The 22,614-nt window shown below is 39.3% G+C and overlaps 1 protein-coding gene across 1 annotated transcript in view; it reads right to left on the bottom strand.

Annotated features, from left to right (window-relative positions):
• The window catches only part of SLC6A15 (solute carrier family 6 member 15), a 102,859-nt gene that overhangs the window by 17,810 nt on the left and 62,435 nt on the right, over positions 1-22,614 (bottom strand). Inside the window, exons 4-8 of the mRNA XM_053719807.1 lie at positions 18,044-18,225; positions 10,459-10,569; positions 8,444-8,685; positions 8,165-8,357; positions 6,293-6,485 (exon numbers count right to left, since the gene is read on the bottom strand). Coding sequence (XP_053575782.1) covers positions 6,293-6,485; positions 8,165-8,357; positions 8,444-8,685; positions 10,459-10,569; positions 18,044-18,225 — 921 coding nt within the window. The remainder of the gene's footprint in view (positions 1-6,292; positions 6,486-8,164; positions 8,358-8,443; positions 8,686-10,458; positions 10,570-18,043; positions 18,226-22,614) is intronic.

Below are 22,614 nucleotides of genomic sequence, written 5' to 3'. Positions count from 1 at the left end.
ATGCAAACCGTAGGAACTTGAATTGTTCCCTGTGTATTGAAACATGAAGGTAAGCATCCTTCAGATCTATAGTGATCATGAACTGTCCTTCCTGAACAAAGGGAAGAATGGACCTTATCGTCTCCATCTTGAACGAGAAGACAGAAAGAAATTAGTTTAAGCACTTTAGGTCCAGAATCGGGCCGAAAGTTCCCTCCTTCTTTGGGACCACAAAAAAGTTTGAATAGTAAACCCTTACCCTTTTTTCTGCAAGAGGTACTGGGACAATGGCTCCTAGGAAGGAGAGATCCCACACGCACCCCAGAAAGGCTTCTCTCTTTTCTGGCCTTGAAGACAGATTTGAGAGGAGGAATCTGCTCCTGGGTGGATGAGACTTGAAACCTATCCTGAGCGATGACCTCCAGGACCTACGGGTCTTGCACGTCCCCAGGCCAAGCGTCTGAAAAGAGCGACAGTCTGCCCCCTACAAGATCCAAAGTCGGTTCGGGGGCCACCCCTTCATGCCGACTTTGTCTCGGTGGGCTTCTTGCTCTGCTTGGATTTATTCCAGGAATGAGCTGGCTTCCGAGTCCCCTTGGATTGCTCTGGTTTTACGGAGGGCTGCTGACGTTGGGATTTATTCGAACGAAAGGAACGAAAATTAGGACCTTGTTTCTTAGGCTTGTTTTTATCCAGCAGTAAAAAGCACCTTTGCCTCCAGTAACAGCAGAGATAATCAAGTCCAGGCCTGGACCAAATAGAATATTTCCCTGAAATGGGAAGGAAAGAAGTCTTCACTTAGAATTCATGTCCGCAGACCAGGACTTCAGCCAGAGTGCCCTACGGGCTTGAACAGAAAAACCTGAAGCCTTGGCATTCAGGCGAATAATTTGCATATTTGCATCGCAAATAAATAATTAGCCACCCTTCTTAATTCTTTTCTGAATCACGTCGAGGGGACCCTCCACCTCAATCAATTCAGATAAGGAGTCGCACCAGAGTAGGTAGACGCTCCAGCAACCGCAGCAACAGCCGCTGCCGGTTGAAACAAATAGCCCGTATGTTGAAACATCATTCATAACTCAAGCGGGATAGTAGTGTGTTTAGCAAGCGTCATTGGATAATCTTGTATCAGATAAATCTAATACGCTAGTAGATGACTTTTTGCTTGCTCTAAGCAGGGCGAGGTAAAGCACTAAAGGCCGCAGACACTGCCGTTTGTAACTGCTCAGTAAAGTCTGGCGGTAAAAGGGTCCCTCCAGATGGAGGATTAGGAGTGCTATGGGAAATTGCATGTGTATAAGGAGATGATTGTAGGGTGTGCACCTCACGAGACGGAGACTCCTCAAAGGTGGACGGCTCAGTGGTATCAAACATATTAACCTTCTTCGACATGATTACTTTATCAAGGCATGTGGAAAATAATTGAGCAGGCGGGTATACCGTGGCCTCCTCACAATATAGACAGGTATTAGACTTAGGTAAAGAGGGAGTTCCCTCTAACGCATCAGAATCCTCCATAGCTTGCTCTAACAAAGCAGACAATTGATTACTAAGAAAAAACGGCACCCTTATACCATCAATGGCTGACCACCTCCGATGACCCAGGCCAAACAGAGAAACCCTTTTCTTTCCGGTAAACCACAAGGTCAGGAAAGAGGAAATAAGTGTGACCGCATCTGGTCACGTGGTGCACAATGCAGGACCGCCCCAGCTATACTAGTAAAAAAGTGTGCAAAGCCTTTCAGGCTGCACAGCTCCCAAAACGAAAGTGTAAAAATTGTACGTTCCAACACCTGCCTGCGCCTCATCTCACATATGTCGCAGCATAATCAAATAAACTGATTTGATTAATCCCCACTGTTCATTAATCCCCCTCCAGAGATATTAACCCTTGATTCCATACAGATAAAAGGAGCCACACTGTGACCCTGTCTTCTTGCGTTATATGTATATAAAATGAAACGATCTTACCGGAATCTATATTGTGGAACAGAAACACAGACTCTCAAGCGTGACAGTCTTGTAGCATTGCTCCTGACATGGACTTGAGTGATGGAAGCAGGCAGTGGAACTCGTCAACACTGATTGCTTAGGAGCTGTTAATACGAGTCGGGAGGCTGACAAGACTACTAAAAAATCAAGTCCCGTTGCGAAGGGCAGATACCGTCCCATAAGGAACTACTCCTAATCTTCTGACACATCTCTGCCAACCTCTTGTGACGAAAGGCAAAGAATGACTGGGATATGAGGGAAGAAGTGGCAGTATTTAAGCCTTTGGCTGGAGTGTCTTTGCCTCCTCCTGGTGGCCAGGTTCAGTATTTCCCAACAGTAAGGAATGATGCCGTGGACTCTCCTCATATTAAGAAGGAAATAAATAAAATAAAGTGACACACTAAGATCTGAATTTGCACAGATTTTAGTGTGTTGCACTTTCACAAGAATAAATCCGTCTCTGAACGAAACTGCCAAATGTAAATCCCTAATATTTATATCACCCATGCATACATACATACATATATATATATATATATATATATATATATATTTCTACAGCAACACTTAAAGGGACAGTTCACCCCAAAAAATTCTCCCGTTTAAATTGTTCCCAATGTTCCATTTTACCTGCTGGAGTGTATTAAATTGTTTACAAGTAGCTCCTTTACCCATATTTTGCCCTTTGAAACAGCTGATTTAGCTTGTTGTTTCCCAACCTATACTGAAAGTTTTGATACTGGAGTCTCAGTTATTGAATAGCCTAAGTAAACACATGGCTAGATTATGAGTTTTGCGTTAAAAGCTATGCGGTGCTAACGAGCAGTTTTTACTCACCGCTCACTTTCCTACAGCGCTGGTATTACAGGTTTTTACAAACCCATCGTTAAAAGACATGAAGTGAGCGCTGAGCAAAATTTTGCTCATTACCGCACTCCAATACCAGCGCTGCTTAAGTCAGCGGTGAGCTGGTCGTACGTGCTTGTGCACAATTTCCCCATGGGAATCAACGGGGAGAGCCGGCTGAGAAAAAGTCTAACACCTGCAAAAAAGCAGCGTAAAACTCAGTAACGCAGCCCCATTGATTCCTATGGGGAAATAAAATTTATGTCTACACCTAACACCCTAACATGAACCCCGAGTCTAAACACCCCTAATCTTACACTTATTAACACCTAATCTTCCGCCCCCGACATCGCCGACACCTGCATTATATTTATTAACCCCTAATCTGCCGCTCCGGACACCGCCGCCACCTACATTATAGATATGAACCCCTAATCTGCTGCCCCCAACATCGCCGCCAACTACATTATATTTATTAACCCCTAATCTGCCGCACCCAATATCGCCGCCACTTACCTACACGTATTAACCCCTAATCTGCCGCCCCAACGTTGCCGCCACTATAATAAACATATTAACCCCTAAACTGCCGCACTCCCGTCTCGCAAACATTAGTTAAATATTATTAACCCCTAATCTGCCGTCCCTAACATGGCCACCACCTACCTACATTTATTAACCCCCTAATCTGCCGCCCCCAATGTTGCGCCACTATACTAAATGTATTAACCCCTAAACCTAAGTCTAACCCTAACAGCCCCTAATTTAAATATAATTTAAATAGATTTAAATAAAATTCCTATCATTAACTACATTATTCCTATTTAAAACTAAATACTTACCTATAAAATAAACCCTAAGATAGCTACAATATAACTAATAGTTACATTGTAGCTAGCTTAGGGTTTATTTTTATTTTACAGGCAAGTTTGTATTTTTTTTATAGCTAAAATAAATACAAAAGTACCTGTAAAATAAAACCTAACCTAAGTTACAATAACACCTAACACTACACTATAATTAAATAAATTTACTAAATTAAATACAATTAAATAAATTAAATTAAATTAGCTAAAGTACAAAAAAAACCCCACTAAATTACAGAAAATAATAAACAAATTACAGATATTTAAACTAATTACACCTAATCTAATAGCCCTATCAAAATAAAAAAAAGCCCCCCCAAAATAAAAAACCCTAGCCTAAACTAAACTACCAATAGACCTTTAAAGGGCCTTTTGCTGGGCATTGCCCCAAAGTAATCAGCTCTTTTACCTGTAAAAAAAATACAAACAACCCCCCCAACAGTAAAACCCACCACCCACACAAACAACCCCCCAAATAAAATACTAACTAAAAAAACCTAAGCTCCCCATTGCCCTGAAAAGGCAGTTAGCTCTTTTGCAGGCCCAAAGTCCCTAACCTAAAAATAACTTCAGGGGGTTACCTGAAGATCGACTTACAGTTCTGAAGATCCGACATCCATTCTCAAGGAAGCGGCAGAAGTCTTCATTTAATTTAGTAAATGTATTTAATTATAGTGTAGTGTTAGGTGTTATTGTAACTTAGGTTAGGTTTTATTTTACAGGTACTTTTGTATTTATTTTAGCTAGGTAGTTATTAAATAGTTAATAACTATTTAATAACTATTGTACCTAGTTAAAATAAATACAAACTTGCCTGTAAAATAAAAATAAACCCTAGGATAGATACAATGTAACTATTAGTTATATTGTAGCTAGCTTAGGGTTTATTTTATAGGTAAGTATTTAGTTTTAAATAGGAATAATGTAGTTAATTATAGAAATTTTATTTAGATTTATTTTAATTATATTTCAATTAGGGGGTGTTAGGGTTAGACTTAGGTTTAGGTGTTAATACATTTAGTATAGTGGCGGCGACGCTGGGGGCGGCATATTAGGGGTTAATAAATGTAGGTAGGTGGCGGCGATGTTAGGGACAGCAGATTAGGGGTTAATAATATTTAACTGTTTGCGAGGCAGGAGTGCGGTGGTTTAGGGGTTAATATGTTTATTATAGTGGCAGCGACGTTGGGGGCGGCAGATTAGTGGTTAATAAATGTAGGTAGGTGGCGGCGACATTAGGGGCGGCAGATAAGGGGTTAATAAATATAATGTAGGTGTCGGCGATGTTGGGGGCAGCAGATTAGGGGTTCATAAATATAATGTAGGTGGCGGCAGTGTCCGGAGCGGCAGATTAGGGGTTAAAATTTTTATTATAGTGTTTGCCATACGGGAGGGCCTCGGTTTAGGGGTTAATAGGTAGTGTATGGGTGTTAGTGTACTTTTTAGCACTTTAGTTATGAGTTTTATGTTACGGTGTTGTACCATAAAACTCTTAACTACGGACTTTTAAATGTGTTAGGACTCTTGACAGGGAAGGGTGTACCGCTCACTTTTTGGCCTCCCAGGACAGACTCGTAATACCGGCGCTATGGAAGTCCCATAGAAAAAAGACTTTACGAAGTTTACGTAAGTCGTTTTGCGGTAAGGCCAAAGAAGTGTGCGGTGACCCTAAACCTTCAAGACTCGTAATACCAGCGGGAGTAAAAAAGCAGCGTTAGGACCTCTTAACACTGCTTTTTTTACCCTAACGCACAACTCGTAATCTAGCCGACAGTCAGCAGAAGAAATTAAGCTCACAGTGGGTTGCAGGATAGTTAAGTAATATAATGATAATTTTCTATTGTTCTCTCTATGGGGCCAAATTTATCAATGTCTGGCGGACATGATCCGCTGGTGAACTGCCTGTGCAATGCCACCCCCGGCATATTCGCGGCCAGATTGGCCGCTAGCAAGGGGTGTCAATCAACCCGATCGTACACAATCGGGCGGATTGCAGACTGCAGCCTCAGAGGAGGCGTCTGAGTTAAGGAGCAGCGGAAACAGCTGCATTGGGGCCGATTCGGGCAATGGTAAATCGGCCCCTATGTATTGAGCTTTAGTTTCCCAGACAAATATAAGATAAGGAAGCAAGTGTGTGTACACAAAGTGATAACATAATGAGATATGCTATTACCTGAAGCTCAACCCACTGTAATAGGCTGTGGTTTAAAAGCACAAAACCAGCTACTTCATATACACAAACAAACCTGAAAATGCAATTTCTCATACATTTTATACTCTGCAGCTGGTATAACAAGTCATTGAAAATACATTAATATAAAATCAATTTTACAGTGTACTATCCCTTTAATAATGCTTTTAAAGAGGATGATGACTAAAGAGTAAAACGTCATTAGATATGTTATTTTATTATAAGATGATTTTTACATTTTATATCAAACACTGCTTTTACTGGCAAAAAAAATCAACCGGCTAAACATCAGTTTGTTATGACTGAAATGTACTGGTTAGTAGGGCCTGCAAGATTAATCTGATATTAAACAGTATTCAACACAAAAAGCTTTTTCTGAATATATATCCAAAACATATGAAGTATAGTGACTTACCAGTGATAGGTTCTTTCCTCACTTTGAATGTATCAACAAGCGGGGTTGTAATTCCCTCAATGGTTCCAAACATACTGCCAAGGCCCAGATTTACCAGCATTAGGAAAAACATCACTGACCAAAAAGGTGCAGCAGGAAAATGTGTCATGGCTTCAGTAAAAGCAATAAAAGCTAAACCGGTCCCTTGCACTGACTGCAAAATATTGAAACAGTAAAGAATACATTAAATAATAGGTGGGGGGGATATAAGCTCACAAATAATTTTTCTCACTATTCTATAAAGATAATAGATTAGTTTTGCTTGAAACAGTGCTGAAACAAAGAATTTAGTATTCTAAAATGAAACACATAATAGTGGCATCCAATATAATGATTATTTTTCCTTTTGAAACAAATGCAAAAAAATACTGCAAAATAAGTGATATTTTTGGATTTGTCTAAATATCTAAGGGCCTGATATTTAAAAGCTCACCGGCATGGAGAGAAATCATGCACTATCTTAGTGTTTTTTTTTTTACCTTATATTGTATTGTAGGAGTCTTAACATCAAGAACCCCACATAGTGAGATAAACATCTTTCAAACTAAAATTTGTGTTTCTAAAAAAATGTTAGGGACCTCTCTGTTCTGGCGTCTTAGATCATCTCTCCTGAGCGGCGAGCTTTTGAATATCAGGACCTAAGTACAACAGCTTATTATACATTCACTAGTTGATTATAGTTTAGGATATTTAATGGTATCTTGAGGAGTTTGTTTTTAAAATTGGATTAATTAAGATGCTATTGTACAAAGTTAACCTTTGCAGTAACAAAATAAACTCTCCCAAAGTATATATTACCTCAATAAAGACTATAATAATTTGTTTAAATTTAAAAAATGAGTAAAAAAATACAACACAGACCCAAGTCCACCTGATGCAGTTAATCAACCTGGCATTGTGGTCCAATGATCCCTGTTTTCATCTCTAAGCTTTCACAATTATGCTGTTAAGTGATTCAAAAAGAGCATATTGGATGACATCTTGCAATGATAACGCTTATGCTTGACATTATGCCGCCTGATACACTTTCTCAGAGTTAGTTTTAGTTCATTAGAAGTCATCACACATAATAACCAGTTCCATTCACACTAATTGCTAGCATTATAGTCTTGGGCAGCCCCGCCCCCCTGCCCTTTCACAACCAATTGCACAAGTGCAGGGCTTGTCAATTATCCCAGATGGATCTTATAACCATTGCTTTTAACTTGTGATTGTAAGCTCACAAACGCAGCTCATAAATGGAGCAGAAAGGCTGAAAGCACATTTAAATATGCCTTAGATATGCATAGGGCTGTTCTAAAATAAAATGTTACTTCCAATGCTAGTAGGGTATAAAGAGCAGCTGCTTCCTGACAATATAAATAAAACCTTAAAAGGGCATGAAACCCGAAATGTTTCTTTCATGATTCAGATAGAGCATATATTTGTTGACGGAGCAGCAGTGCACTACTGGGAAGTAAATGAACACATCTATTGAGCCAAATACAAGAAACAGATTTGCTGCATTTGTAATCAGTAAAACTATATTTTAAAGTAAATTCCTGGAAACTAAAAAATATACTTGTAGCATTCTAGGGTCTAGTAATATTTAGGAGTTGCAGTTGGGCGTCAGGAGGTACTGGCTACAAGAAAGGTTGAGAAATACTGCTGTATCGGAATCATGAAAGAAAAAAATGGAGGCTTCACGTCCCTTTAAAAATTGTTGACCCACTAAAATTGCTAATACTGGGGACCAATACAGCAAAAAATAATATAACATCTGTTAAACACACAAAAATGATTAAATAAAAATAGTCATCATCCAATATAAACATGCAATTTAATATGCCCTACCTTATCAAGCTCATCCTCGATCTGACAACCAGCCAATCCCAGACTGTCAAATTCTTCTTCTTTTACCTTTTTGATGATATCATATACCAGCTCATAATCCGGCACAGTGATACTGGAGAAATTAACATGATGTGGTATAATATCCCTACTGAGATTTCCAATTTCCAGAAGTTTTACAATCTTTCCTGTGTTTCTGTGGTAGAGAAAAGGAACCACCAATTACATTTTCAATTAAGTTTAACATTTTTGTTTTTATTATTTTAAATGATAAATTCATACTGAGCAATGCAGGTCTCGATCATGATGTTTGCCTTAAAGCCCAACACAGCAAACACCACCAGTGTTGCTAGAACTGATGTGAAAAAGTTGATCAATGACACCAGGACGGCATCAAAATGACAGTTGTTGTCTCTTTTATTGTAGCTTGAAAAGGCAATTACTCCGCCAAATCCCAGTCCCAGGGCAAAGAACACCTGAGTGGCAGCCTCTCTCCAGACTTTGGTTTCAAGCATTATTTCAAGCTGATTTAAATAAAGAAAACAGTGTTAGTTTTAAAAATATAAAATGAATCACATTGCTATTAAACGGACAGTCTAGTCCAAAATAAAGTTTCATGATTCAGATAGAGCATGTAATTTTAAACAATTTACTTTTATCACCAATTTTGCTTTGTTCTCTTGGTATTCTGAGTTGAAAGTTAAACCTAGGAGGTTCATATGCTAATTTCTAAGCCCTTGAAGGCCGCCTCTTCTCTCAGAACATTTTGACAGATTTCCACCACTAGAGGGTGTTAGTTCACGTGTTTCATATAGATAACACTGTGCTCACGCACATGGAGTTCCAGTGAGCCAGCTCTGATTGGCTAAAATGGATGTCAGTCAAAAGAACTGAAATAGGGGACAGTTTGCAGAGGCTTAGATACAAGGTAATCACAGAGGTAAAAAGTATATTAATATAACTGTGTTGGTTGAGCAAAATTATGGAATGGGTAATAAAGGGATTATCTATCTTTTTAAACAATAAAAATTCTAAATGATGTCCAGGACAGTTTGATAGATAGTTACACTTAAAGGGACATGAGACCCAACATTTTTCTTTCATGATTTAGGTAGAACATACAATTTTAAAAAACTTTCAAGTTTAATTCTATTTTCAAATTTTCTTCATTCTCTTGGTATGGTTTGTTAAAGGAGCAGCAATGCACCACTGGTTTCTAACTGAACACGTGTGAGGCAATGACAATTTGTATATATATATATATGCAGCCACCAATCAGCAGCTAGTACTTAGGTTTTTTTGCTGCTCCTGAGCTTACCTAGATAAACCTTTCAGCAAAGGGTAATAAGAGAAGGAAGCAAATTAAATAATAAAAGTAAAGTGGAAAGTTGTTTAAAATTGTATGCTCTGACTAAATCATGAATGTCTAATTATGATTTTACTATCCCTTTGAAGGGTCATGAAACCCGAATTTTTCTTTCCTGATTCAGACAGAGCATATAATTTTAAACAAATTTCCAAATTACTTCTATTATCAAATTTGCTTCATTCTGTTTAGTTTGTTGAAAGAGCAGAAATGATCTACTAGCAGCTAAATGAACACATGGGGTGAGCCAATGACAAGATACATTTATGAGCAGCCATCAATCAGTAGCTCGCTCCCAGTAGTTCATTGCTGTTCCTGAGCCTACCTAGGTATGCTTTTAACCAAACGATACCAAGACAACAAAGCAAATTCAATTATGTAAATAAATTCTAAATTGCATGCTATGTTTGAATCATACAAGTTTAATTTTGACTTTACTGTCCCTTTAAAACACAAAGCAAAAAACTTTAATGTTTATTTCCCTAATAATGTTTTTGTTTTACAAAAAAAGTCAGATTGTTTATATTGTTTTGTTATTGTCTTGTATGTTGTATAAATGTGTTTTTAAAGGGACGTTAAGAGTTATAAATGTATTAATGCATTAGTAATTATTCAGTACACTGCTTAAGATGTGCATGTTTTATAAGCATTTAAACTTGCAGGGCCAGGACGCATTGCTTGAAAAGACCCTTGGAAATACAAAAAATTCTGAGTTACATTACAGGAAAAGCAGACAAAATAAATACTGAAAATGAATTACTAAAATGTTCTTATTATCCATTATTACATATTTATGAGTTTAATGTCCCTTTAATTTGAGAAAGCTCAAATGGATGTCTAAAGTTATATTTTTTAACTATTTTATAAGATAGAAATGAATCTATTGTAACCTGTGACCCTGCCATATTGTGCCAAATACATAAGTACTTACTTTTGGTGTGAACATGTGACGAATACCATCAACTGAGCCATTTAACAGCAATGCTCTCACAAGAAAGCATGTAAGGACCAGATAAGGAAAGAGGGAGCTGAAATACATTATCTGCGCAAAAGATGAAAAACAATTAGTAGTTTTCAATACGGCATCTACGGTATTAGCATTAAGCAAAATGTGCAATAAAACTATTTTGTTTTATACAATGGTTTTTAATTGAAATATAAGTTAAAAACACTGCACATCACTTACATACATATAGATATACACATAAACACATACATACATATTTACACACACATACACCTTTCAGCCCTTTCCAGCTCCTTGTCATAAACCTTATCCCTTTTAAAGGGACAGTAAACCTTAAAAATAATGTTATATAATTCTGCACATAGTGCAGAATTATATAACATTATTTAAGTGCTATAGTTCTAAACGCCTTTTTTCTCTTTTAATATGTAAAAATTACGGCGCTTTTACAGACCCGCTCTCTGCTCTCTGCTGAGCGGGTCTGTAATATTTAGTCAGCGCATCGGGCCAGCTGTATAGTCACAGCCCGGCCCGACCGCGCCATAGCACTAAGTGCAGCTCGCTCCTGTCACAGGAGCGAGCTGCACTTAGTCTTATGGCGCGGTCGGGCCAGGCTGTGACTATACAGCTGGCCCGATGCGCTGACTAAATATTACAGACCCGCTCAGCAGAGAGCGGGTCTGTAAAAGCGCCGTAATTTTTACATATTAAAAGAGAAAAAAGGGTTTTAGAACTATAGCACTTAAATAATGTTATATAATTCTGCACTATGTGCAGAATTATATAACATTATTTTTAAGGTTTACTGTCCCTTTAATCAGTGTTATTTTTGTTACTAAGAAATCTTTGTTTTGCATTTAAAGGGACACTAAATCCAATTATTTTCTTTCATGATTCAGGTAGAGAATACAATTTTAAAAAACATTCCAATTTACTTCTATTATCTAATTTGCATAATTCTTTAGATATCCTTTGTTGAAGAAATAGCAATGCATATGGCTGAGCCAATCACACGAGGCATCTATGTGCAGACACCAATCAGCAGCTACTGAGCCTATCTAGATATGCTTTTCAGCAGAGGATATCAAGAGAATGAAGCAAATTAGATAATAGAAGTACATTAGAAAGCTATTTAAAATTACATACTCTTTCTAAATCATGACATTTTTTTGAGTTTAATGTCCCTTTAATATACATAAACGGGAAAAAAGGAGGTGCCTCCTAGGTAAAAACTTTCCAACATGTTATAACATATTGGTAAAGACAAAGGGCAACTTGTAGGTAGGGCACTACCGGTAGTGCTCGTGTAGCGAGCTGGGTCCTTCAGCTGGATGAAAACCAGGCAGAAACTAACGTCTCACAGGCAATGCGTATCAAGCCGCTCAGTTGATCAGCCGCTGTCTCATCTGGAACTGAATCTCCGGCCCTATTGTATTGTATCAGAGTGAAACAGGCTCAATCCAATGGCCTCTAACTAAACATCAGCGGCTCCACCTCTCTTCAAGGCATTTGGATAGGAACATCTCAATACAATCAATAACAGACAAACACCTGTAGCATTGTATTCTTTCACACACTGTGAAGATGTAAATATAATATAAAGTGGCACTTAATTGCTAATTTTTTACTGACGGTAAATGGTACCATCAGGGTAACGGAAATTATAATCTTCTGTATTTTCAAAACAAAATTTATTAAAAGCAACGCGTTTCTTAACATGTTCACATTTTTTCTTCAAGCTTATACAACATTGAACAGTATGCAGTGACTTGCCATTATTCCCATGATTCCCTGGTTTTACTTTGCAACAAGGTAAGTATTGGTAAAAAGATCTAGCATACCATGCGCTTTTAAAACAAGAGGAAATATGTACAAATTACATTAAAAAGTAATAATAAAAACAAAAGAACCTCAATATACAATGAACTCAAAATATAAATATTATCTTGTTAGGTTCAAGTGATATTTGTTACAAAATCTGTAATGTGTGCAACAACACAAACAAATATCACTTCAAATGTGAAAGCTCATTTAGAATAAAAATATATAAAAGTGTGTACGTTTTATGTATTTCTATTCTTCTAAATGATCTCTCACATTTAAAGTGAATTTTATGTTTTTGCACACATTAGAGATTATCACTTGCACCCAATAAATATATTAGTTATATTTTGATTTAATTGTATATTGAGGTTCTTTAGATTATTTTAGTACTTTTTAATATAATTTGTACATATTTCCTCTGTTTAAATGTACATGATATGCTAGATCCCCTTATATTTGTTTTTTATTGTTTAAACTGCAGGTACAGAAGGAAATGTCATAACATGATGGGTAGTAACCGCGCTACTGTAGTTGTACCCAGCAGTTTAATGTCTTTTAATAGACTACTTCCCTTCTTGCGAAGTAAGATCAGGGGGATGGGATTAATGGCATATCACTGCATACTGTTCAATGTTGTATAAGCCTGAAGAAACAGCGTGAACATGCAAAAAACAAAGTTGCTTTTAATATTTTCACCGTACTTCACAGTGTGTAAAAGAATGTAATGCTACAGGTATTTGCCTGTTAATAATTGTATTGGGATGTTTATATTTAAGCGCCTTGAAGAGAGATGGAGCCACTGACGTATAACGGGAGACCGTTGGGTAAAGCCTGTTTTGCTTCAATACACTACCATAGGCGGGACCGGAGATTCAGTTTAAGACAAGACAGCAGCTGATGAACTGAGCGGCTGGATAAGCATTGCTTGTGAGACGTAAGTGTTTCTGCAGCTCGCTAAATGAGAGCTACCAGTAGTACCCTACTTACCGTGACTTGCCCTTTGTCTTTAATTATATGTTATAACTTGTTGGAAAAATTTTTACCCTATGAGGTGCCTCCTTTTGTCCATTTATGTATTTCAGCAACTGGTTAACCAGAACATACTATTGGAGTGCAGCCCACATTTTATGCAGACCTATCATTCAACTATACAAACTCTTATTGGTAGACTAAGAGTGTTTATATATTATACTAGTGGGAAAGCCTGCCCAGAGGGCAGTTTATTGTGGTGACGGAACTACCAAACCACCCTGCCATTTTCAGAAGGGCAGTCTTTTGTGGTGACGGAACCACCCTTCCATCCACGCTGCATCCAGGTGGATTCTTTCACCACCCTGCCATTTTTGGAATCTACCTGGATGCAGTTTTTGCTGCATCCAGGTGGATTCCGAAAAAAGCAGGATGGTGAAAGAATCCATCCAGGTGGATTGTTTTACCACCCCTTTTGCTCTCACTCCCCCCTCTCTTTTGTTCTCTCTCCCCCCTCTCTTTCATTTTCTCTCCTCCCTCTCTTTTGCTCTTTCTCCCCACTCTTTAATGCTCTTTCTCCCCCCTCCCTTACGCTCTCTTCCCCTCTCTTTTGCTCTCCCTCTCCCCCTCTCTTTTGCTCTCTCTCTCCCTTCTCTTTTGCTCTCTCTCTCTCCCTTCTCTTTTGCTCTCTCTCTCTCCACTCTCTTTTGCTCCCTCCCCCCTCTCTTTTGCTCTCCCTCCTCTCTTTTGCTCTCTCTCTCCCCTCTCTTTTGCTCTCTCCCTCCCCTCTCTTTAGCTCTCTCCCCCTCTCTTTATCTCTCTCTCTCCCTCTCTTTTGCGCTCTCCCCTCCTCTATTTTGCTCTCTCCCCCTCTCTTTTGCTCTCTCTCCCCCTTCTCTTTTGACCTCTCCCCCTCTCTTTTGCTCTCTCTCTCCCCTCTCTTTTTCTCTCTCTCCCCCTCTCTTTTGCTCTCTCCCCCCTCTCTTTTGCTCTCTCCCTCTCTTTTGCTCTCTCTCCCCTTCTTTTGCTCTCTCTCTCTCTCCACTCTCGTTTGCTCTCTCTCTCTCCCCTCTTTTGCTCTCTCTCTCTCCCCTCTCTTTTGCTCTTTCTCTCCCCTCTCTTTTGCTCTCTCTCTATCCCCTCTCTTTTGCTCTCTCTCTTTTGCTCTCTCTCACCTCTCTTTTGTTCTCTCTCTCCTCTCTTTAGCTCTCTCCATTTCCTATCTTTAGCTCTCTCCCCCTTTCTTTTGCTCTCTCCCCCCCTCTCTTTTGCATTCTCTCCCCCTTCTCTTTTGATCTCTCTCCCCCTCGCTTTTGCTCTCTCTCCACCTTTTCTTTTGATCTCTCTCCCCCCTCTCATGTGCTCTCTCTCCCCTCTCAGTTGCTCTCTCTCCCCTCTCAGTCTATGTGTTGTTAATAAAAAAAAATTGAACTACTGAAAAAATAAACTAATTATCAAAAATTAAAAAATAAAACCTAAATCCCTATGAAAATAAAAAAGCCCACCAAAATAAAAACACCCCCTAATTTAATGCTAAACTACCAATAGCCCATTAAAAGGGCTTTTTGTAGGGCATTGCCATAAGTTAAACAGCTCTTTTGCAGTTACCAAACTGTAAAACCACCACCCACCAAAATAAATAAACCTAACACTAAAAAAACCTAAACTATCCATTGCCCTTAAAAGGGCATTTGTATGGGCATTCAGCTCTGTTGCTGCCCATCCCTAATCTAAAAAAAAAATATTTAAAAAAAAAACGTGTCTAACCCCCAAAAATGTAAAAATTAAACATAAATTTAAATTAAGCTAAAATAAAAAAAAATCTAATACTACAGAAAATAAAAAAACAAATTACCAAAATTTACAAAATTAAACCTAATCCCTATGAAAATAAAAAAGCCCCCCCCCCCCAAATAAAAACACCCCCTAATCTAAGAATAAACTGCCAGTAGCCCTTAAAAGGGCGTTTTGCAGGGCATTGCCCCAAGATAAACAGCTCTTTTACATTAAAAATACAGAAAGTCCACCCTAACAGTAAACCCACCCCCACCCACCAAACACCCCAAAATAAAAGAACCTAACACTAAAAAGCCTAAACTACCCATTGCCCTGAAAAGGGCATTTGTTTGGGCATTGCCCTTAAAAGGGCATTTAGCTCTTTTACTGCCCATCCCTAATCTAAATAAAACAACCCCCCCCCCCAAGAAAAAAACCTTAAAAAAACTAAGTCTAACTCCCAGATTGGTACTCACCGTTTCTGAAGTCCGGCGGAGAAGGTCCTGTTCCAAGCGGCGACCTCTTCTTTCTTCTTCAAGGAACAATCCGGCATGGAGCGGAGGGCGGAGCTGAAGAACGATGACCGCGGAACTGAAGACCCTGGAACTGAAGACCGGAAACCCTGGAACTGAAGACAGGCGTCCGCGGAGCCATGAAGCGTGGAGGATCCTCTTCGAACGATCGCCGCCGTACACTGACTAGTGAATTCAAGGTACGCAATTAAAGATGGCGTCCCTTGAATTCCTATTGGCTGATTTGATTCTTCAAATTCAAATCAGCCAATAGTATGAGAGCTACTAAAATCCTATTGGCTGTGTAAAGCATTTTCAGAATTCACCTAGATGCAGCTTCGCTGCATCCAGGTGAATTCTTCTGGCTGCGTGCGCAGCCAACATTCTGTTGGCTGCCTCGCACTGCCAACAATACATTGAGGATGCGTGCGCAACTGCCGACGGCGACGGGCATTACAAATGCAATTATATTATAGATATTGTTACTTCTAGCTTTGGTAATTTAGGAGGTATATATATATATATATATATATATATATATATATTTGTATATTTTAGAAATTTGCTTAATCCTTAGGTGGATATTGTTCAATTCCTATGTAAAGAGTGATTATTATTGTAGCCTCTTTGTGCACCCCCTTTCATAGTTACTTAGCTATCTAGCTAACATTTAATTACGTCAGGTCTCCAAAAGAACAACATTTTGTATTGCACAAAGTATGTCTCTTTGCAGATGATACAAAAATTTGCAACAGAGTGGATGTTCCAGGGGGGGTAGACAAAATGAGAAGTGATATACAACAATTGGAGGATTGGACAAACGACTGGGATCTAAAGTTTAATACAGCAAAGTGTAAAATAATGCATTTAGGGAAGAAAAATCCAAATGTTAATTACAGACTCAATGACACTTTACTGACTGTTACAGATGAGGAACAGGACTTGGGAATTATTATTTCAGATGATTTAAAACTTAGTAAACAATGTAGTAATGCAGCGAGTAAGGCTAGCAGAATGCTTGGATGTATTGGTAGAGGTATTTGCAGCAGAAATAGTAAGGTTCTTATGCCACTTTATAGATCATTAGTTAGGCCTCATCTTGAGTATTGTGTGCAGTTCTGGAGGCCATATCTTCAGAAGGATATTAACAAACTTGAATCTGTGCAAAGGAGGGCTACCAAAATGGTACATGGTCTAAAAAATAAAACTTACCAGGATAGGCTCAATGACCTAAATATGTATAGCTTAGAGGAGAGAAGGGAAAGAGGTGATATGATAGCAACTTTCAAGTACATTAAAGGGTTTAGTAAAACTGAGGCTGTGGGTATTTTACATAAAATGGAAAATTCAAGAACAAGGGGTCATGAGCTCAAGCTAAAGGGTAGTAGATTCAGGAGTAATTTGAGGAAGCACTTCTTTACAGAAAGAGTGATTGATTTATGGAATAAACTTCCTCAAGAGGTAGTAGCAACAAACACTGTGGGGGACTTTAAAAATGCATGGGACAAGCATAAGGCTATCCTACGAACTAGATAAGTTTATACTGTTAGGTAAGGTCGGGTAGACTTGCTGGGCCTATGGCTCCCTGCTCTATTCATTAAACCTATTCATTGGCTACATGGTTAACATTTTATACCATCCACTTGCAGTACCAGATTAAGGGGCCCATCACAGTCCTTTAGAAAATTCTATCAAATGATTTATCTACAAAAATCCCCATAGCCTTTAATAGGGATTTTCTTTAAAACATCATTAGATATGTTTTTTTTTAAAAGATTGTGATAGACTCCTAATTGTTGAAAGAGCAGCAAAGCACTACTGAGAGCTAGCTGAACACATAAGGTGAGCCAATGATAACACTTAAATATGTGAAGCCGCTAATCAGCAGCTAGCTCCCAGTAGTGAATTGAGGCTTCTGAACCTACCTAGGTATGGCTTTGTACAAAGAATATGAAGAGAATGAAACAAATCAGATAACAGAAGTAAATTGGAAAGCTATTTTAAAATACATGCTCTATCTGATACATGCAAATAATTTTGACTGTCCCTTCAATAATATGTTAAATAAATTAACATAGAAATATAGATATTGACGGCAGATAAGAGCCATAGGCCCAGCAAGTCTGCCCGATATTACCTAACAGTATAAACTTATTTAGTTCATAGGATAGCCTTATGCTTGCCCCAGGCATTTTTAAAGTGCCCCACAGTGTTTGTCATTGCTACCTCTTGAGGAAGTTCATTCCATAAATCAATCACTCTTTCTGTAAAGAAGTTCATTCTCAAATGACTCCTGAATCTACTACCCTTCAACTTGAGATCATGACCCCTTAACAACTTCTTTATAACCTGTATTGTCATTAAATTGGTTAACTACATTTCTTATAACTTGTATTGTTGATTATCATTAAATTAGTTAACAAAAAATTTAAACAGTCTATTTATACATTAATAACCTACATACTCACTTTGCCTGATGACTGGATGCCTTTAATCATAGCGAGACAGACTATAATCCAGGCAGCAAGTAAACAAAGAGTCATCTTCCAATTTAGACCTCCACCTTCACTTATTGAATTAGAAATATTCAGAGCCTCTCTGTACCAATAATAAGTAGTGGCTGAGCTTTTTTCACATTCAGGTTCCACATCTGAAATGCATTTATATTCAGTCAGCATGCAGTTATGATAGGGGTATAAATATGAAAGTTACATGTCTTTGAACTAGTAAAATTTGCCATTCATTCTGCTGTTAAATCTACCAAAGGATGGCACCTTCCCCATTTTGGAATATAAGAAAAATGTTGTTTATTGAAAAAAAAGTGTTCAAATTTCTCTGTGCCTCTTGCGGTACAAGAGAAATGATTGTTTAGGTCCCTTTGCTGGCTAAGGGCTAGATTACAAGTGGAGCATTAATTTAACGTGCGCTGATAAACTGGCAAATTCACTTGTTTACGGGCGCACGTTAAATAAACAGCCATTATGAGTGGCTGGTTAATGCTACCACGAGCTCACAGTAGCAATTTGCGCTATGAAAATTAAATTAAGAGGCCAGACCTCTGGTTAATATAAAAAATGTCCCCCCAAATAAATATATTCATTTTTATTTATAAAATATGTGAGCATTTTTTATTTTTTAAACTATAACTGCACAAATCAGTTTTAAGGGGTTAAAGTGTGCAGATGTGGGGTATTAGAAAAAAAAAAGGCACAGAAAAACATAAATTATGCTTACCAGATAATTTATTTTCCATCTGTATGAGGAGAGTCCACGGCTTCATTCCTTACTTGTGGGAAATACTGAACCTGGCCACCAGGAGGAGGCAAAGACACCCCAGCCAAAGGCTTAAATACCTCTCCCACTCCCCTCATCCCCCAGTCATTCTGCCAAGGGAACAAGCAACAGTAGAATAGATATCAGGGTATAAATGGTGCCAGTAGAACAAACAAATTTTTGGTCCGCCCAACAGAGAAAATGGGCGGTGGCCGTGGACTCTCCTCATTCACATATAGATGGAAAGGAAATTATCTGGTAAGCATAATTTATGTTTTCCATCTTAATATTAGGAGAGTCCACAGCTTCATTCCTTACTTGTGGGAAACATATACCCAGGCTCTAGAGGACACTAAATGTAACGGGAGGGTAAAAACAAAGGCAGACCCTATTCTGAGGACACCACAGCCTGCAAAACCTTTCTCCCAAAAGATGCTTCAGCCGAAGCAAAAACGTCAAACTTGTAAAATTTTGAAACGTTATGTAAGGAGGACCAGGTAGCTGCTCCATAGATGCTACATTCTTGAGGAGGATTATGTCCCGCTGTTTCATAAGCTAAGCGAACAATGCTCCTCAACCAAAAAGACAAGGAAATGGATGAGGCTTTCTACCCCTTATGCTTCCCAGAATAGACAACAAACAAAGAAGAAGTCTGTCTAAACTCCTTAGTGGCTTAAAGATAGAACTTCAAGGCCTGAACCACATCCAAATTATGAAGTAAGCGCTCCTTCAAAGAAGAAGGGCTAGGACACAAGGAAGGAACAACAATCTCCTGATTGATGTTACGATCAGAAACAACCTTAGGAAGGAAACCTAACCCCATACGAAGCACAGCCTTATCAGCATGGAGTACTAAGGGGGCTCACATTGCAAGGCAGCCATCTCAGATACTCTGCGTGCCGAGGCAATAGCCAGTAAAAATAGAACCTTCCAAGACAATAATTTAATGTCAAGGCCGTGCATAGGCTCAAATGGAGCCCTCTTTAACACCTTAAGAACTAGATTTAAACTCCAAGGAGGAGTGCTAGGTTGAAACACAGGTCTGATTCTAGACAGAGCCTGAATAAAAGACTGGACCTCTGGAAGCTCAGCGAGCTTCTTGTGCAGCAAAACAGACAAGGTCGAAATCCGTCCGAGAGCTAGCCGAAAGTCCCTTCTCCAGACCATCCTGGAGAATAGAAAGAATCCTGGAAACGGCGACGAGTAACCGGCTTATGGGCTTGAATGAGAGTATCAATAACGCTCTCAGAAAAACCTCTCTTGGCTAGGACTAAGCGTTCAATCTCCACACAGTTAGCCTCAGAGAATCTAGATTTTGATAAACAAAAGGACACTGTTCCAGCAAATCCCTGTGACAAGGTAACCTACATGGAGGAGAAGATGACATCCCCACTAGATCCGCAAACCACATCCTTTGCGGCCACGATGGAGCAATCCGTTTCACTGACGCCTGCTCCTGCTTGATGTGGGCCACTACAAGAGGAAGGAGTGGTAATGGAGGAAAAAGGTAGATTAGCCTGAACCTCCAAGGCACTTCTAATGCATATATTAGTTCCGCCTGAGGATCCCAGGACCTCGACTCATATCTGGGTAGCTTGGTATTGAGACGAGACGCCATGAGATCTATCTCCGGCATCCCCCACCTGTTGCATATCTCCGCAAACACTACAGGGTGGACAGACCATTCCCCCGGATGGAAGGATTGTCTGCTGAGAAAATCCGCTTCTCAGTTGCCCACACCCGGAATGTGGATCGCTGATAGCGAACAGCTGTGGGCCTCCGCCCACTCCAGAATCCGAGCTACTTCCCTCATTGCTAGGGAGCTTCTCTAGGGAGGTTATGTTGTCCGATTGGAATCTGATAAACTGGGTTGAAGGGGCCAAGCCTTTAGAGCATTGAATATCGCTTGAAGTTCCAAGACGTTGATCGGGAGTTGGGATTCCTCTTGAGTCCACAGGCCCTGTGCCTTCCTGGCACCCCAAACAGCTCCCCATCCTGAGAGACTCATAGTCACAAACTCCCAGGACGGTCTCAAGAAGGACATCCCTTGGGACAGATGGTCTGGACAAAACCACCTGGAGAGCAATTCTCTCGACCGGCTGTCCAGAGAAATCTGTTGAGACAGATCTGAATGATTGTCGTTCCACTGTCTTAGCATGCACAGCTGAAGAGGTCTGAGATGGAATCTGGCAATTCCAATATTCAAAGATGTCCACAGCACCAAGTATCTTGAAAAATTCTTCATTTAAGACATTAAAAAAGCGACGTTGCTGGGGTGGTCCCCTTAGTCATGCTATGAATTACAATATGTGAATACATGGCTTTTAAACCTTCATTTTACGCGCCAAACAGCCTCTGGCTGTACAATGGCTCTCTCTAGTGGGCTTTCTTTACATCAGTTTCTATAGACATAAAAACATTTTTGTAACAATTTAGGCTCAATGTTTGCACACATCAATGTATACATTTGTTAAATATATTATTATTATTAATGGGAATACTTCATAGCAAAATTGACACGTCTTTTACCACTTTCTCAATTGTGGAGTGAAACTTGGAGCAGGACTGTGAGCTAGCTGGCCACTTTTATTTAAAAAGACAAAACCTCTGTAAAAAATTAGAAAGAACCATTGTTAGAAGAAACAGAATTTATGTTTACCTGATAAATTTCTTTCTCCAACGGTGTGTCCGGTCCACGGCGTCATCCTTACTTGTGGGATATTCTCTTCCCCAACAGGAAATGGCAAAGAGCCCAGCAAAGCTGGTCACATGATCCCTCCTAGGCTCCGCCTACCCCAGTCATTCGACCGACGTTAAGGAGGAATATTTGCATAGGAGAAACCATATGGTACCGTGGTGACTGTAGTTAAAGAAAATAAAATATCAGACCTGATTAAAAAAACCAGGGCGGGCCGTGGACCGGACACACCGTTGGAGAAAGAAATTTATCAGGTAAACATAAATTCTGTTTTCTCCAACATAGGTGTGTCCGGTCCACGGCGTCATCCTTACTTGTGGGAACCAATACCAAAGCTTTAGGACACGGATGAAGGGAGGGAGCAAATCAGGTCACCTAAATGGAAGGCACCACGGCTTGCAAAACCTTTCTCCCAAAAATAGCCTCTTTCTTGAAGGCCCATGTGGAAGCCACAGCCCTAGTGGAATGAGCTGTGATTCTTTCGGGAGGCTGCCGTCCGGCAGTCTCGTAAGCCAATCTGATGATGCTTTTAATCCAAAAAGAGAGAGAGGTAGAAGTTGCTTTTTGACCTCTCCTTTTACCTGAATAAACAACAAACAAGGAAGATGTTTGTCTAAAATCCTTTGTAGCATCTAAATAGAATTTTAGAGCGCGAACAACATCCAAATTGTGCAACAAACGTTCCTTCTTTGAAACTGGTTTTGGACACAGAGAAGGTACGATAATCTCCTGGTTAATGTTTTTGTTAGAAACAACTTTTGGAAGAAAACCAGGTTTAGTACGTAAAACCACCTTATCTGCATGGAACACCAGATAAGGAGGAGAACACTGCAGAGCAGATAATTCTGAGACTCTTCTAGCAGAAGAAATCGCAACTAAAAACAAAACTTTCCAAGATAATAACTTAATATCAACGGAATGTAAGGGTTCAAACGGAACCCCCTGAAGAACTGAAAGAACTAAATTGAGACTCCAAGGAGGAGTCAAAGGTTTGTAAACAGGCTTGATTCTAACCAGAGCCTGAACAAAGGCTTGAACATCTGGCACAGCTGCCAGTTTTTTGTGAAG

This window comes from Bombina bombina, chromosome 6, assembly GCF_027579735.1.
Source record: "Bombina bombina isolate aBomBom1 chromosome 6, aBomBom1.pri, whole genome shotgun sequence".
NCBI classification, from domain to species: domain Eukaryota; kingdom Metazoa; phylum Chordata; class Amphibia; order Anura; family Bombinatoridae; genus Bombina; species Bombina bombina.
Note: the sequence above shows the minus strand (reverse complement) of the source record. Positions and strands in the feature narration are given on the sequence as shown.